The sequence below is a fragment of the Mus musculus genome, chromosome 19 (genome assembly GCF_000001635.26).
Source record: "Mus musculus strain C57BL/6J chromosome 19, GRCm38.p6 C57BL/6J".
Classification (NCBI taxonomy): Eukaryota; Metazoa; Chordata; class Mammalia; order Rodentia; family Muridae; genus Mus; species Mus musculus.
This window is the reverse complement of record NC_000085.6, coordinates 40224834-40242128: the sequence shown is the minus strand read 5'-3', so window position 1 is coordinate 40242128 and position 17295 is coordinate 40224834. Positions and strand designations below refer to the sequence as shown.

Sequence of the window (17295 nt, the reverse complement as noted above, 5' to 3'; positions counted from 1 at the left end):
TTAGGTGCAAGCTAAGTGTTTCAAATGCAAGTTGTGGGGATGGGGCTACAGTCCCAGGCTCCTTAACTATTTTGAGAGCTGTTACAGGAACCCCCATTGTGTTTGTGGTCTTCAGGGTCTGGGGAGAGGAAGGGATGGGAGAGAGATGGAGGGAGGGTAGCAGATGAAGACAGACAGATCAGACAGATATTGAGACTATTGGCCATCTCCTGCACACAAGTCTTTGCCCCTGGCACGAAGAGGACCGGATGGAACAGATCTGTATGTTCCTTAGAGTCTGGTGAGGTTTTGGTTTCAGAAGAGGCTGAAGCTCACTGGCTTTAATTGTAGTGGCCAGAACTATTATCTCTTACGCCAATTATGGTTCCCACGAGGTCTTACCTGCTTGGTAGGTTGACGCCCTTCTAGGTGGTTATGGGGATGCTGGGCATACAAGGGAAAGTGCCAGGCAGGGCATCCTCTAAGTATCACATCCTGAAGGGAAGCTTGCATGCAGCTCAGTGATCTGAACACTAAGGACCACCATTCTTGTGTTCCGCTGCTTATGGTGCTTGGAGAGGCTGGGAACGTGACCCTTCCTTTACTGTCCCCGAGTGGAATGTTCCATGATCTGGATTTAATAACCCAGGAAATGACACATCCTTAATTGAAAGAACTGCTATGCACTGAGAGAAGTATGTGCCTGGAAAGTATTTTTAGTGTGGCTGCCTTAGATATTTTTCCTTCCTTAACGTCTTCTTTCTTCTTCTTCGCTCATGCTCCCTGATTGCGCCCCGCCCCCTCCCATTGTCTGCTTTTGGCACGCAGGCATGGTTTCTTTGGCTGCAGCAGCCTGCAGGTCTTCATCAAGTCTCCTTGCAGATTCCCTCAGCAAAGGGGGCCCATTATCTGTTTCAACCCAAGCTCCTGGAGCAGGAATCTAAGAAGCCGTGGGAATCCCTGAAGCTGGAGGGAAAGTAGCTGCTGAGCCTGCCATGTTTCTTGCGTAGGGATCTCTGCCTGGTGGCTTGTTTCTAGTATATTCTCAGATGATCCTGCCAACCAGGGCAGGCACTCCGTAACCATCCCTGCTCAGCACAAGGCCAGGGGCTGGCTCACCCCCACTGTTTAGTCTGAATTCGCTGATGTTCCAGAACTGGCTCATGACATACTTTACCTCTGAGGTCACTGCCCATTCCCTGGGGCTAACCCTGTTTCTTTGTTTTTTTGTTTTGAGGGGTGGTGGGAGGGGTCCAAGCACTTCAGATCATTCTGCTGTGTACGTGTGTGTGTGTGTGTGTGTACGTGTGTGTGTGTGTGTGTGTGTGTGTGTGTGTGTGTGTGTCTTGTCTGTCTGTCCGTCTGTCTTGTAGATCTTGGTACAGAATGTCAGCAGCAGTGTCTGTCTGTCTATCTTGTCTGTCTGTCTGTCTTGTCTGTCTGTTTGTCTGTCTTGCCTGTCTGTCTGTCTTATCTGTCTTGTAGATCTTGGTACAGCAGCATCCCAGGCAGGTCAGAATGTCGTCAGCAGCGTTACCATCTGGAAAGGCAGGTGAGGGTCTGTCTCCTCAGCAGGCCTCCTTGCTGACAGTGGAGAGGGAGGCCCTCTGCTGCCCTTCCCTTCTAGGCGACTTCAGCTTAGTGATCCTGTTTTGAGTACCTACTGAGTACCAGTTCTGTGAAAGAAATATTGCTAGCACCTTCGCTCCCACCTCTTCAATTATGTGTAGGAGGGACCTGTTAAAATTTGGTAATGCCCAGGCTAGAGTTCATAATTTATTCGACGTCTACTACTTTCTTCAGGCTTGTAGATAGAGTCCTAGAAAATGACTCTGCCTCCTGCCAGCCGAGTGAGTTTAGACAGACCTTGTAAGTCCTCTGAGACCCTGTCTCCTGATCTTTGAGGTGGGCTCTTAGCCACTGGCCTTTCCACCAGCTTGTCAAGGGAATGCACTACATTGTACTGGAAGGTGCTGAGGGAATGCTGGTTACTGCCGAGTTCACTGATGGAGAGAAGTCTGCCTCAGCACTTCTGAGTGCCAGGGGCTCAGAGGGAACAGGAAGCATAGAAGCATGTTCCAGAGAAGAGCTGCCTCGGCGTACCGTGGACTTTTTTCTTCCCCGCAGTCATTGCCTAAGTTCAGCTGTCAGTACCCCTGGCCAGCATCCTTCTGGGGGAGATGGCTCTTTTCATGGTATGAGTAGTTGAACTTCCATAACCAGCATAGAAATTCCAGAGTACCAGGCCTCCCAAATCGTGTTCAGGGTATTTCCCAAACACTCAGGAAGCGGATTTCTAAGCAAATGCAGTGGAGATAAAGGGTCGTTGCTATCTCTTCAAAATGCAGCAGGGGACTGATTATGCTCACCCAGCATAGTTGGGAGCAGGATCAGAAGGCCTCCAGCAGGAAGACTGCGTGTCTCTGTAGCTGATGTGCCTGTACCTCACCTCAGAGGGCTGACTAGAGTCTGAGTGTTCTTCTTTCTCCTGATATCCAGAGTTATTCCTCAATTCTTATCATTGGAGACTGAAATACAGGGAACATCCAGATCAAGAATTCCCTTTAGAACTAAATGCATAAACTTTCCCAGAATTGTTTTTTTTTTAATTTATTTTTTTATTTTATTTAATTATTGGATAACTAAGCTGTGGCATCTGAAAAGGAGTTCTTATTTTCTAGGATCTTATGAAACATGAAAGATTTTTTTTTCTGCTTCAGCTCACTCCTGGGTGTGTGTGGATGTGTCTGTGTCTCTCTCTCTGTGTGTGTGTGTGTGTGTGTGTGTGTGTGTGTGTGTGTGTTTTGAGACAAAGTCTCACTCCTTGGCTGCCTCGGAACTTGCTATATAGATCAGGTTGGCCTTGAAATTCATGGATTTCTTGTCTCTCAAATGCTGGGATTAAAAGTATGGGTCACCATACCCAACTTTTATCTTCCTTTCTTTTGAGATTTATTTATTTTTATTCTATGTGTATAGATGTTTTGCCAGCATATGTGTCTGAGCACCATGCATGTGCTGTGCCTGAGGAGTCATGAAGAAGGTGCAGGGTCCCCTTGGTCCTGGAGTTACTGACGGTTGTTAGTGATCAGTCATGTGGATGCTGGGAATTGAACTCTGGTCCTCTAGAAGAAGCAATCAATCCTCTAGTCCCTTATTTATTTATTTATTTATTTATTTATTTTTGTCATGATCTTAAGAGGAACAAGACAAGAACTGCAATCTGTACATCACTTAAAGTTAGTACCTCTATTTGAGACAAGGGATTTTAAAAATGAGTTAAGTTATTTAATCTATTTAATCTATTGAATGTATTTAATCTCAGTACTTGGGAAGTAGAGGTAGGTGGATCTTGGTGCGTTCAAGGCAAGTTTCAGGCTAGCTATGTCTATACAGTAAGACTCTGTCTCAAAAAAAAAGCATTTGAGTCTGCATGGGATTCCAATCCTCTTGCCTCACTCAGTGCGGCCACATTCACCAGGCTACATCCCTCACTGTAAAGCCTCCAGCCCACCAATCTCTCATTATTATAGTTTTGTTAGCTCAAGAATGTTTTATTAATGGAACTATAAACTATGTAACGTTCTGGGGTTTCCTCAGCATAATTCCTTGGAAAATCATCCAGCTTTTTTTCTCTTTCTTTCTTTTTCTTATATACTGATAGTGTGTTCCTTTTTTTTTTTCTCTTTAAAGTGTGGTTGAAAACCGCATGACATAAAATTTACTATCGTAACCACATGTGCAAAGTTATCTGACATAGCTGTTGAATTTGTTCAGCTTGAAAAACTGAAACCCTACACCCAATGAACAGCTTCTATCTCTCCCCTGAGCCCCTAGAAAGCACCGCTCTACTTCCTGTTGCTAAGAATTCTGATTATTCACAGAGTTATGCAGTGTTTGTCTTTGTTGACTGACTTACTCATATTCATCTTAGCATACAGCTCCAAAGCTTCACCCAGGTAGTGTATGTCAGGGTTTTTGTTTTTTGGTTTTTTGAGACAGGGTTTCTCTGTGTAGCCCTGACTGTCCTGGAACTTACTCTGTAGACCAGGCTGGCCTTGAACTCAGAAATCCTCCTGCCTCTGCCTCCCAAGTGCTGGGATTAAAGGCATGCGCCACCACTGCCCAGCTGGGTTTTTTTCTTTTTAAAGACTGAGTAGTATTCCGTTCTTTATCACATTTTCCAAATATTCCATTTATCCACTGATAGATATTTTTTAAAGTTTTTTTTTTTTTAGGTATTTTCCTCGTTTACATTTTTAATGCTATCCCAAAAGTCCCCCATACCCACCCCCCAGTCCCCTACACACCCACTCCCCCTTTTTGGCCCTGGGGTTCCCCTGTACTGGGGCATATAAAGTTTGCAAGTCCAATGGGCCTCTCTTTGCAGTGATGGCCGACTAGGCCATCTTTTGATACATATGCAGCTAGAGACAAGAGCTCTGGGGTACTGGTTAGTTCATATTGTTGTTCCACCTATAGGGTTGCAGTTCCCTTTAGCTCCTTGAGTAATTTCTCTAGCTCCTCCATTGGGGGCCGTGTGACCCATCCAATAGCTGACTGTGAGCATCCACTTCTGTGTTTGCTAGGCCCCGGCATAGTCTCACAAGAGACAGCTATATCTGGGTCCTTTCAGCAAAATCTTGCTAGTGTATGCAATGGTGTCAGCGTTTGGAAGCTGATTATGGGATGGATCCCTGCATATGGCAATCACTAGATGGTCCATCCTTTCGTCACAGCTCCAAATTTTGTCTCTGTAACTCCTTCCATGGGTGTTTTGTTCCCATTTCTAAGAAGGGGCAAAGTTTTTTTTTTTTTTTAGATGTTTATTTATTGTTATACATAAGTACACTGTAACTGTCTTCAGACACCAGAAGAGGGCGTCAGATCTCATTATGGGTGGTTGTGAGCCACCATGTGGTTGCTGGGATTTGAACTCAGGACCTTCGGAAGAGCAGTCAGTGCTCTTACCCACTGAGCCATCACACCAGCCCCTGATAGATTTTTTTTTTAGGCTACTTTCATCCTTTTAATGATGCCCCCTTAATGATGAAAGCTCCAGGCTATCCCACACAGGTGGAGTATGAGCCTAGGATGGACACTCCAGTCATTCTTTTGCTGTGGACTGTAGCCAGTGTAAATGCAAGGGAAGGGTCTGGCACTAACTGCGACATCCAGCAAAAATAGACTGACAATCTACACAGGATATAAGATGTACATAGAATCAGACGTTGTTTCTTTATGCTAGCAGGAAACATGTGAACACTGACATTATAATATACCATTTACTGTTACTTCTCAACAGACTAGACCTGTGTTTGCCAGAGAGTCAGGAGAATAGGAGGAAGGGAGGCGAAGCCAACCAGCCTGTACAGTGCTATTGTGTGAGAGCTGTGGCTGATTCTAGTGCCTCGCATCACCATGGTGGGGGTGCATAATGAACAGAAATACATGGTATGCCTCACAATAATGAGATAAGAAAACTGTCAATATACTCACCATAAATGAAAGATCAAGCTTTAAAAAAAAAAAAATCAAAGTCACTTTTCAGGTACATGTGAAGTTGTCTCTTAAGAGAGACTGTAAGTGAGACTTAAAACACATCTTAAGACTGAAACAACAGCAAATATTTTTTCCTAACTGGGATGGCTTAAAACTAGAACTTAGTAAAACAAAACAAAACAAAAAAACTAGAAAAACAACAAATATATAATACAACTGAATGATGTAAGAGTCTTAGGGGGAATTTGGACAGATTCTGACTAGTAGAAGCAGACAAACAACGTTCCCAACATTTTAGCAGGGTCGGGTGTGGTGACGCATCCGGGCATCCCAGCACTCTGGAGGCTGAAGCAGGAGGATCAGGAGTTTAAGGTCAACATTGCTTACATAGTGAGATCTTGTCTCCAAAACAGAAACTAAAAAATAAACCGGAAAAGCAGAGCCAATACTAACTCTTACCGAGGGATGTGCCTCAGCCGAGCAAATGTGACTTTGAAGGAGGTTCCCATTTTACCAGTCATTCTTGGGGTGTTTTAAGTCTGCCTATCCCTAGAGGCTAAAAATTCCTACTTACATTTTTTTTTTCAAACCTGGTTTCCCTTTTTATGTTTCAGTTTTAAGCATTTGAGTTAATCGATGGGTGTGGGATAAACACAGGCGTGATTACAATAGTTGTGAGAGGAATCTCAAAACTGTGGCGATTGATTCTTCTTGTTGTATTTTCATGAGTGTTAGAATTCACGTAATGGGCGTGGTACTCTGAATTCGTTTTTCTTTCCTGTTCGCGAGTGTGTGTGCGTGCTTGCTTTCGTGCGTGCGTGCGTGCGTGCGTGCGTTCGTGCGTGCGTGTGTGTGTGTGTGTGTGTGTGTGTGTGTGTGTGTGTGTGTGTATGGTGGTGTGGAGTGGGCGGGGTGGGGACAGAGTGTCATACTACAGTCCAGCCTGGCATTGGAGCTCACCGTGTGAGACAGGCTGGGCTTTGAACCGGTGGCAATTTTCCTGCCTCAGACTTCCAAATGCTAGGAAGAGAGGAGATTGTACTCAGCTTCTTCTACAGTTGAGGATGGAACATGGGCCTCTTGCATGTCAAGTAATTGCTCCACCACTCAACTACATCCGCAGTTGTCTTATCTTACTTTTGATTTTGAGTCACGGTCTCACTAGACTGGCTGCGCTTGACTCACTAGGAGAGGAGGCAAGGCTTGAACTTCTGAACTCCTATCTCTGACTGCTGAGAACGGCTGGGTGGCTCTGTCGCTTTGCACTAAAGCCCAGCTTTGCCATTCTTTTTTTTTTTTTTTCTAAGACATATTTAATTTATTTTATGTATATGGGTCCTTCATGTGGTTGTTGGGAATCGACTTTTTAGGACCCTGTTCACTCTGTCCCAACGATTTATTTATTATTATACATAAGTACACTGTAGCTGTCTTCAGATGCACCAGAAGAGGGCGTCAGATCTCATTACGGGTGGTTGTGAGCCACCATGTGGTTGCTGGAATTTGAACTCAGGACCTTCGGAAGAGCAGTCAGTGCTCTTACCCACTGACACATCTCGCCAGTCCCAGCGTCACCATTCTTAGCACACAGGTTCCATAACTGTTAGATTTACATCCAAATAGGAAGTTAATCTACTTTGAGAACACCTATAAATAGCATTGTGCCTTCAGAGTCTGCGTGCTCATAAAGAAATACGTTTAATTTTTAAAAAGATTTTTGAAATTTTACTTTATGTATATAAATGTTTTGTCTGCCTGTATGTTTTGTGCATTACATGTGTGCCTGGTATCTGTGGAGGCCAGAAAGTAGGGGGGGGGGCGCTCGATTCTTTCAAACTGGGAATACAGAAGACTGTCAGCCACCATGTGGGTGCTGGCATCTAAACATGAGCCTTTTGGAAGAGCAGATCCAGCCCCCACATTTTATTTTATTTATTTATTTTATGTATATGAGTAGCTGTCTTCAGACACATCAGAAGAGGGCATTGGATTCTGTTTTAGATGGTTGTCAGCCACCTAGGAATTGAACTTGGGACTTCTTGAAGAGCAGTCAGTGCTCTTAACCTTTAAGCCATCTTTCCAGTCCCCTACATTTTATTAAAATTTTTTCCTTTATGTTTATTTTGTTGTGTTTTTGCCTGAGTTTATCTATTACTTCTAGATTTTAAAAAATAGATTCTGTGTAATTTTCGATGTGTCAATCATGTTGTGTAAGTGATTCTCACGTGGTCTTCTTTGACCTTTTTTTTTTTTTTTCATTTTTTCCTGTTTGCTTGGCCCTGCTTGCTCCAGCCCAAAGATTTATTTATTTATTATATTTATTTATTACACTGTAACTGTCTTCAGATACACCAGAAGAGGGCATCAGATCTCATTATGGATGGTTGTGAGCCACCATGTGGTTGCTGGGATTTGAACTTAGGACCTTCGGAAGAGCAGTCCGTGCTCTTAACCACTGAGACATCTCTCCTGCCCCTTATTTGTTATTTGTTTCCCTTTCCCCCCATAGTGCAGTGGCTATAGTTTACAGCACTGTGGGGAGCAGTAGAGGCCAGAGGATGAGACCGTGGCATGTCACTTCTCCCTATTAGACAATGCCATGGGTTCTGTAGATGCACTGTAGCGAGCTAGGGACGTTCTCTCCAGTTCTATTTTTCTGACTGTTTAGTTATTTTTAGTTTTAGTTATATTGAAGTAAAGTCTTGCTACATAGACCAGGCTGTCCTGGAATTCACTGTGTATTCAAAAGAATTTTTGCAAATCTGCCGATAATGTCTATAGCATCTTGAAGACTTGTCTGTGACATGTAATTCGTTTTATATATTGCTGAATTTTATTTGCTATGAAATTTACATCTTTATGAGGGATATCACCTATTGCTTTCTTTTTAAACACTGTCACCTTATTTTATATTAGTATAATATTTACTTCACTAAGTAAGTCAGGAAATACTTGCTTCACTTTGTTCCAGGGAAGAGAATAGGTAGAGTAAGTTGATCTCTCTGAAGTATGCACCTTTATTATGTAGCCCAGGCTAACCATGAACTCTTGAGCCTCCAGAGTCCTGAGAGTGCAGGCCTTTTTATATACACAAATAGGAATCTTTTTGCTCCATTTCTTATGCATGCTTTTATCCCAATTACTTTTTCAGATATTGCGTTAATATCTTACAGCCTAATGTCTAAGTCTTAGGATTTTAGAGTCTTGTGTTGTTTTTTGAATTAGGTTGACTGTGTTTTGGTTAGGGTAATGCATATTGAGAATACTTCATAAAAGTCACAGCATATAAAAAATGCTGTCATATTATTTGAAAATAAATGGTAAATTGTTCTTCTTCCCTCCCTCCCTCCCTCCTTCCCTCCCTCCCTCCCTCCCTCCCTCCCTCCCTTCCTTCCCTCCCCTTTCTTCCTCCCCTCTGTCTCTCCCCTCTCACTCTCTTTTCCTTCTCCCCCCTCCCTTTCTTTTCTTTCTTTCATTATTCCCAAGCCTGTTTGCTGGAAGAATGTATGATGTCCTTGTGGTTTAGTTCTGTTATTTTTAGTGTTCCCTTGGTGGCTTCCAGACATAACATATAACAAATAAGAGAAAAAAATTCATCCTCCAAACATTCCATGGCCTGATCTGGATTTTAAAATAGTCCTAAGAGCAATAGGAAAAAGATTAAGAAAGAATAATGTAATGTGCTTATTATGGTGAGGTTCCAAGCCCAAAACTCAAGTATCAAAAAGGATGGAATTGAGATGGTAGAAGACTCTGGTTTGACTCCACCAGGTGGCCATTCAACCTGCCCCATGTTTTGCTGCAAGGGAAGGGAGACAGATAAGGGTAGATAGAGACCAGCTGCCATGGGCAGGTTACACAAGGGTGGCTGCTTCTATCCAGCCATTGCAAATCAAAGGTGGCAGGTGCAGCCAGCACCAGCCTTATCCAGTAGTAGCAGAGCCTATGTCACCCTTTGTGGACCTTGTTTTCTTTGTTATCAGAATATGTTTGGAGTCCAAGGGAAACCTACCTGGGGCTTTATTCCTGTGTTTGAGTCTTTCGCTTGGAGCCCGAGTATATAAATTTTCCAGCAGGCTGTCCTGTCTTCCCTACCGCTTGTCTCAGAGGAGAGGAAAAAGGACAGCGAGGGAGAGATGAACAGGAAAGGGGTAGTAACTTAGAGGAAATTACCATAGAAAACATACTTTTTCTCTTCAAAATGGACCATGAACCAATTGCACAATGGTGGGTAGGAAATGAGTGAATAGATTCAATGGCTGTAATTCCTTTGCTCTCAGTGGTGTGGAGGGTGAGAGTTCATAGCTCAGCAACTTCAGCTTGTGCGTTTGTGTTTGTACATATCTATCTACACGCAATGATAGTAACCGCCACTGGTAGTTCATCTGATCTTTGTGCTTGCTCCTTCTGGGCACAGTATGTCTTTCAGGTAGCTTCTAAACAAGTTATGCAAATGAGAAGAAAGAGCATGTGTGGGTTGAGAAGGTGGGTCCTCCACAGCCCTGCATTGCTTCAGGGTGAGCTCACAGGATCATGGCGATCATAGCAAGGAGGGAGTGGCATTGATGCTTACTAACTTACCTGGTGCTGGATCTGAGTCTGGGCTACGTCCTGAGACAGACCTGGGCACTTACAGAGAGCAAGGCAATATGTTTGTTTACCTCTAGGGGGAGCCAAAAATTAAAAAAAAAAATCCAGGTAGAGTATGCGGGAGGAGGGTGAGTTAGAGGGTAGAGGACAGGTATGTGTGGTACTGTTGTAAGTCAGGGTCAGTAAATCCTCTCCAAGGAATACACCCTGTGTGTAGCAGGGTTCTCTGGAAATACATGGGGGTCACAGCACAGGTAGAAGGATCAGTAAGAACTTTGCCTAGAATGAGGCTGGCTGGTCCAGTCATAGCTGGAGAGCTGTTCTGAGAAAAGGCCTTAATCTTCAAAGGCCTTTATGAAATGAACATTTATTCCAAAGGTGTTGAACTTGAATACACTTGCGTTTTGTTTATAAAAGCTAAATATTTGGTTCTAGGTCAGATGAGGAGGTTGCGTTGAGCCACAGTGTGAAATTCCTAATTCCTTGGAAATCCGCCTCTGACCTCTGTCGCAAGGCAGCAGAGAGGCAGGCTTACACAGCTGGTGGGTCTTGCTGGTGTACCGTGGTGTGGCGTAATCGTGCAGGGGAGCTGGGAATTTGAGAGGAGTCTGGATAAGGACAGTCTGCCATTGAAGGGCTACCTCCCTTCTACCATTTCTCTGTGGCCAGTGTGGCCAGGCAGCGTAAGCTGTGGCTTAGTGAAAAAAAAAAAAAGGCCCAGCATCATAGTAGTGCCTGCCTCAGCTTGTCTTGGGCATGCAAAGTAAGGGAGGAAGGAGTGGGAGGCATGGTCTGGCTTGCCTGGCCCCCAGGGTCTGAGCCTTCACTTAGTAAAGCCTGTGAACTTTTCCTTCTCTCTACAATCCCTGTGAGTGGGGCAGGCCAAGGCTGCTGCCTCCAGCTAGAGGCACAGAGGCCGGAGAGTTCCATTCTGAAGGACGAGGAGCGTCCGGCAGCGTGAGAAGCACTTTGACATCAGGAATGAAAAGATGAGGTTTCTGCTCATGCGAGGAATGCATGTGCCACCCCCCTGCAAGGGGACTCAGCTGAGTTTTAGTGGCTGGGTTGCGGTTGACATTTTTCCTCTTCAAATTTTTCTCTTGACATAATGTTGACTATGTAATTTTAAAAGAGGGAAAGAAGTCCCCATCTGTGGGAGTAAGCCACAACGTAATTGAATTACGAGACTATTTGGGAAAATAGCCTCTTACTGTATTAAAGTAGCAGCCAGCTTTGCTTACCAGGACCCACTGCAACATTGTCAGGGGAGTTGGAGACATGGGATAATCACTGTCCATTCTTTCAAGTAGTATGTGCTTGCTTGAAAGGAAGTACCTGGTGAAGTTTTGGGACTAACTTTTCACCGTTGTCCTGATGGCTTTCCAAATGTTCTTTTTAGCGTGGTTCAGCCTCATCCCTCCGGCAGCCTTATCATTGACAAGGACTCTGAAGTTTACAAGATGCTTCAGGAGAAGCAAGAATTAAACGAGCCCCCCAAACAGTCCACATCCTTCCTGGTTCTGCAGGAGATCCTGGAGTCAGATGGGAAAGGTAAGGGGCCCTGTGGAGAGAGTCTGTCTCTGCTGGAGCACGGATGAGCACCACACTAGAGAAAGGCTTGCTGTGAAAGGCTGGGTCTTCCTGTGCAGCCTAGAGCTTGCCATCTTCCCCAGAGCCTGAGGTTACATGAGCACACACTACCACTTCTGGCTTGGCATTGACTTTTTAAAAATGTGAATCATTTATTGAAAAGAGGAGAGGAGGGAGAAAGAGGGCTCAGGTACAGATCGCTTGTAGAACGCTTAGAGTAGAACTATGTAATATGCATAAAGCCCTGGGTTCCACTTCCAATGCTTGGGGTGAGGGCTAACTGGGCTGCAGGTGGGTGGGAGTGTTGGTAGTAGGGGAAGGGACAAGAGCGCCCCTCTGGATTATATTTTCTGGCTCAGTCTTAAAAATATTTACTTTTATTTTACACATATGGTTGCTTTACCTGTGTGTATATCTGTTTACTGTATGTACACCGTATCTGCAAAGACCAGAAGAGAGCTGTAGTTATGAGTGATTACTAGTCATTGTGTGGGTGCTGGGAACTGAACCCAAGTCCTCTGCAAGAGCAGCAACTACTTTTAACCACGGGACCATCTGGCCAGTCCTAGTTGCTCAGTCTTCTTCACAGGTTTGAATTTTTAAAAAGGGCTTTGTCTTATCTTTATTTATATATGTGTATGTGGGTGACTGGGGAGGCAAGGAGGGGTGTCAGATCCCCTGGAGCTGGAGTCACAGGCAGTTGTGGGTCATCATATTGGTGCTGGGGACTCAACTCAGTCCTCTGCAAGCGTAGCACTGAGCTATCTCTCCAGCCCCAATTTTCTATTGCTGTCGATTCATTATAAAAAGTGATGTTTTTTTGAGACAGAGTGTCTTTTTGTGTAGCCCTGGCTGTCCTGGAACTCACTGTGTAGATCAAGCTGACCTCAAACCTACAGAGATCTACCTACCTCTGCCTCCCAAGTGCTGGGTTTGAAGGTGTGACCCGTTAATCACTGCCCAGTGAGTGATAGGTTTTATAATGACATTTTTCATTCAAATATATCTTTTACTTGGACCTTATTTTCTCTCCTGCCCTCACACCCTCCAGTCATTCAGTCATTCACATGTACCATGCTTTCTTTACCCATCCATCTATTAATGGACATCTGGTTGACTCTATAAGTTGGCTATTGATCGTGCAGTGTCACAATATACATAGATGACCAAGTATCTGCTATGTTGACCTTCCTTTCATGTGTTCTATTTTATTTTATTTTTTTGTGGAACCTTCATACTGATTACGGATTTCAATAGCGGCTGCCTCCATTTTCATTTCCGCCAGCTGTGTGTGCAAGGGTGCTTTTGTACATTCTTGTCAGCATCTGTTGCTGTTTGTTTTTATACAACCATTCTGAGAGAGATGGGATGCAACCTCATTGTGGTTTTAATTTTCATTTCCCTGATGACCACGGATGCTCAGCACCATTTTCCTGTGTTACAGGCAGTCTGTTCTGTGGCTCATGTATTCATTCATTCGATGGTGGGGGTTTTGTTCTCGGTGTCTGATATTTTGAGTTTATTGGCTATCCTAGATATCAATCCCTTGTGGCATGTGGGAGTTGTTTTAAGAGCTTTGCATCTGGCCAGCTGTTTCCAGCCATGCATGTATTAGGGAGTTGAGGGTGCAGTCAGTGTGACCTTGTGAGAGCTCTTCTCATTCACACACCTTGTTCCCAAGGTGGCAGGTGAGGAAGAATTTCTGGAGGCCACAGAAGGAAAATGGATCTGTAAGCCACCGAAGATGGGGACCTTCCTTCCCAGTGGGTCACCTGAGTTTGTTCTTGCCTTAGGGCAGATGGCCTTTCAACAATCAAGTTTTTTGTTTGTTTGTTTGTTTGTTTGTTTGTTTTGTTTTTTGTTTTTTGTTTTTGAGACAGGCTTCTCTGTATAGCCCTGGCTGTCCCGGAACTTATTCGGTAGACCAGGCTGGCCTTGAACTCAGAAATCCACCTGCCTCTGCCTCCCAAGTGCTGGGATTAAAGGCATGCGCCACCACTGCCCGGCACAACAGCTCTTTCTTAACCCTGGCTAGTGACCTCAAGAGAGGCTCCAGGGTAGCCACCTCAACCCTAGGCTAGTTTCTGACCTGTGCTCTAGGCTCAGACATCACAAAGTGTGCAACACAACCGTTGCTATGACCACAGTAAGCACTCCCCAGTTGCCGTGATGCTGGCACTTCACCAGAAGGCTCCAGGTGAGCTTTGCTTGCCCACTCATGAATTCCAGTGCATCTGCTGGTCTCAGAAGACAGCTCTCCTTGGAGACATTACTACCTAGGGCTTTATTCAGTCACTGAGGAACGTTCTGAGATTGGTAACAGGCAGAAAGGTTTCTCCTCTCATAATTGCTTTGTCTAGCAAGCCTTCAAATTTGTCAGATCCCAGGAACCTTCCGTCAGCAGCCCCTGTTTCTGTTTGGAGAGCTGATTTTGTATACTTATCTGGTCTCTATGATGACTACTCCTCAATGCTCTGTCCCCTTCCCTAGGACTCAGGGACCTAGCTGACCTTCTGCTGTGTATTCTTTCTTTCCCCACAGTGCATACCTATGGGTGCTCCAGTGAGAGAGACCTAGGGAGTGAGCTTATCTGGATACACTCTGAGTCTCCTCTGTGGTATGGATTCCGTAGAGAGCGGCAGTTCACACCCACAAGACAGTATAAACCATGTGCTGCTTTTATGCTGAACAGTGTTGCTCTAGTAGAAAATGAGCTAGAGCTAGCTAGACTTTGCTTAAACTCCACTATTAGTCCTGACTCACATGCAACTTGAGATCTAACCTGTAGGTATGTTAGCTCTGTCAGAACACATGACAAGGTGTAGGTGACTTTACCTTATGCAAGGATGGGAAACTTCAGTTAAGGTGGACAATGTCAGCCTGTCTAAGCCCAAAGTCCGACACAGACTGTGCCAGAAAACCCATTAGAACTCACAGATAAGGACATGATCATGGGGCTGTGAACCCATACAGTATCAAGACCTCCTTTTATCTTCTACCCCAGTAACCCAAACCCATAGCTTCCATGGTCACGGTTCTCCTGTTAGCTGGAGCCCTGGTCATCATGCATACTTCCAGGAAGCAGAGAGGAAGGAAGGGGTCAAGTCTAAATGCAGAGTTCCCCTGTTAGGTGAGCCATTTCCCTTCTTCCTGGGAGCTCACCGCTACTATAGTATTTATATTATATACCTACACACCTATATACCTACATACCTATATATAGTATATAGTATATAGTATGTAGTATGTAGTATGTAGTATGTAGTATGTAGTATGTAGTATATAGTATATAGTATATAGTATATAGTATATAGTATATAGTATATAGTATATAGTATATAGTATATAGTATCATACTATACTTATGTTTGATTGACCGTGATTTACCTGGTTACCCGGCTGTACCTTCTTGTGTAACCTGGGTTTATTATTTGACTAAAAACATTCCCTTTGAGAGAGTCCAGAAGCCTGTTTTCCCTGAGGTCAATGATAGGTCAATGCCCGGGTCACTAGCCAGGGTTAAGAAAGGGCCAATGTGATTGGCAGATGCCCGTCGTTCTAAGAAAAGTCTGTGGGTGGGAACACTGGCATCCAGCGTCCACCTTGAGCCATGAGTCCTTGGGCAGGTTGCTAGTCTCTATGATCTCTATATGCAACCCACGGGGGAACCACACTGTGACACGGCCGTTGGAGGGATTATGGGAAAAGTTTGTCTGCGTAGTGTAGTGCTCAGTGCAGCCAGGTGCACGTACAAGGCTTGGTTGAACAGTGTTGGGGATAAACCCCAGAAAATTTCATCAGAGCAGGTTGTCCTTATGAATTCAGGTCATCCTCTGCTTTTCTCTCGTGTTGTCTTGCTCTGGACCCATTGTAACATTTGTAGGCAAAGGAAGCCTTCATCTTGTTTTAACTGCCAAATACACATAAAAGAAAAAAGTCCCCTCCCCTACCACATACTAATCAAAATACTAAACATACAGAGCAAAGAAAGAAAAATTTCCCTTTTTTTTGATGGGCTTATAAACTCAGTACTCTATGTATGTTGTAGCACACCTCAGACCTCCTTTCCTTAAAATTTTAAATCACATTTGTTTATTTATATATTGAATGTGTGTGTGTGTATGTGTGTACGTGTGTGTGTGTGTGTGTGTGTACACGTGTGTGTATGTGTGTGTGTATGTGTTTCTGGGGTGCCCATGTGCACAGTGGGCATATGGAAGTCAGAGGACAATTTCTGGAATTTGGTTCTCCACCATGTGGGGGCCTGGGGATTATTCTCAGGCTTACCCTCTGAACCACCACATTGTTCCCCTTCCTGTCCCTTTAAAGCTATAATCATATCCCATTGTCTCTCTATATCACCTTAAGTTTGTCCATTCATCTGTCAGTAGAAGGATAGCTAGAAAGAGTGGAGGTATGTGTGGAACCATCGTACATGGAGGAAACAGTGCTGGCTGGAGGTGTCCTCAGATGAAGAACCTGGGGATATAGTGAGCAAATCCCTAGGTCCATGCCAGCTGCTGTCAGGGTTCCAGGATCCTCAGATGACCTGGAGTCAGGTTCTAGAGAACTGTCGTTGTTAGGACCTTGACCTTGATTCTGTGGGCATGGTGGAGCCACGGAAGACTATTGGTCAATGAAATGCATAGAAAAATAGCGGCATGTTAATTAGCCGATTTTCATTCCTCTTCAGAAACAGACAAAGGAAACTTGGGACGAAGGGTTTCCTGGAAGAGGAGATATTTGGGGGCTATTTCTAGGTGTTTGGAGACCAGTAATAAAGAAAGAGAATTGCAATTTCCAGGGTTGGCTTTCCAAGTGAGAGAAAACAACCCACAGCCAGCAGGTGGCAGTGTAGGCTTGAGAGTGAGGGCTGCCTCAGCACAGCTCTAGTGCTCCCAGTTTCAGCCTTTTAGTTCCAGAAAAGGATGTGGCTTCTAACAAGGAGGAATTTCATCTCTCCCTGCCTTCTCTCCTTCTACCATTCTGCACTTTCTCTTATTTCCTGGTGGTTTTCCAGTTGACTGATAGATCTATGAGAAGAGGATAGCTCATATTTGAGAGCCCACCCTTTGCTGAGTTGGTTCTCCCAGTAGTCGGTTTGCCTGCCCACACTGTCCACGTGTGCAGGACAGGCAGCCAAGCACCTTCAGCCATAAACTGAGGGAGCCTGTTTGCTATGCTTGAGACAGAACGCCTGGAGCAGCTGCTTGCTCTACCCCTTCTGAGATGCCTTCACGTAGGGCTGAGGTTGGGTGAGGTGTAGTATTTGCCTTTGATAAAAAGCTAAAGGGGATTGTGTGGTGGCACTTAGTTTCAATCCCAGCATGTGGGAGCCAGAGGCATTCAGATCTCTGTGAGTTCTACATAGTGAGTTCCATAGTGACAAGTAGAGACCGTTAAATAAATAAATAAATAAATAAATAAATAAATAAATCAGTCATTCAACCAACCAACCAACCAACCAACCAACCAACCAACCAACCAACCAAACACCACAGGGATCATTAATAAAAACCTCAATAATTGGCTGGGAGTTTAATTCAGCTCGGTAGGGTACTTTCCTAGCATGTGTGAGGCCTTCTGCTCAATTCCAAACATTTCAGTAATGGTGAGATGGCTCATTGGGCAAAG

The 17295-nt window shown here is 44.4% G+C and overlaps 1 protein-coding gene across 1 annotated transcript in view; it reads left to right on the top strand.

The window, feature by feature from the left end:
* Pdlim1 (PDZ and LIM domain 1 (elfin)) overlaps positions 1 to 17295 on the top strand; it is a 49378-nt gene that overhangs the window by 29488 nt on the left and 2595 nt on the right. Inside the window, exon 5 of the mRNA NM_016861.4 lies at positions 11471 to 11622. Within this exon, the coding sequence (NP_058557.2) occupies positions 11471 to 11622 (152 nt within the window). The remainder of the gene's footprint in view (positions 1 to 11470; positions 11623 to 17295) is intronic.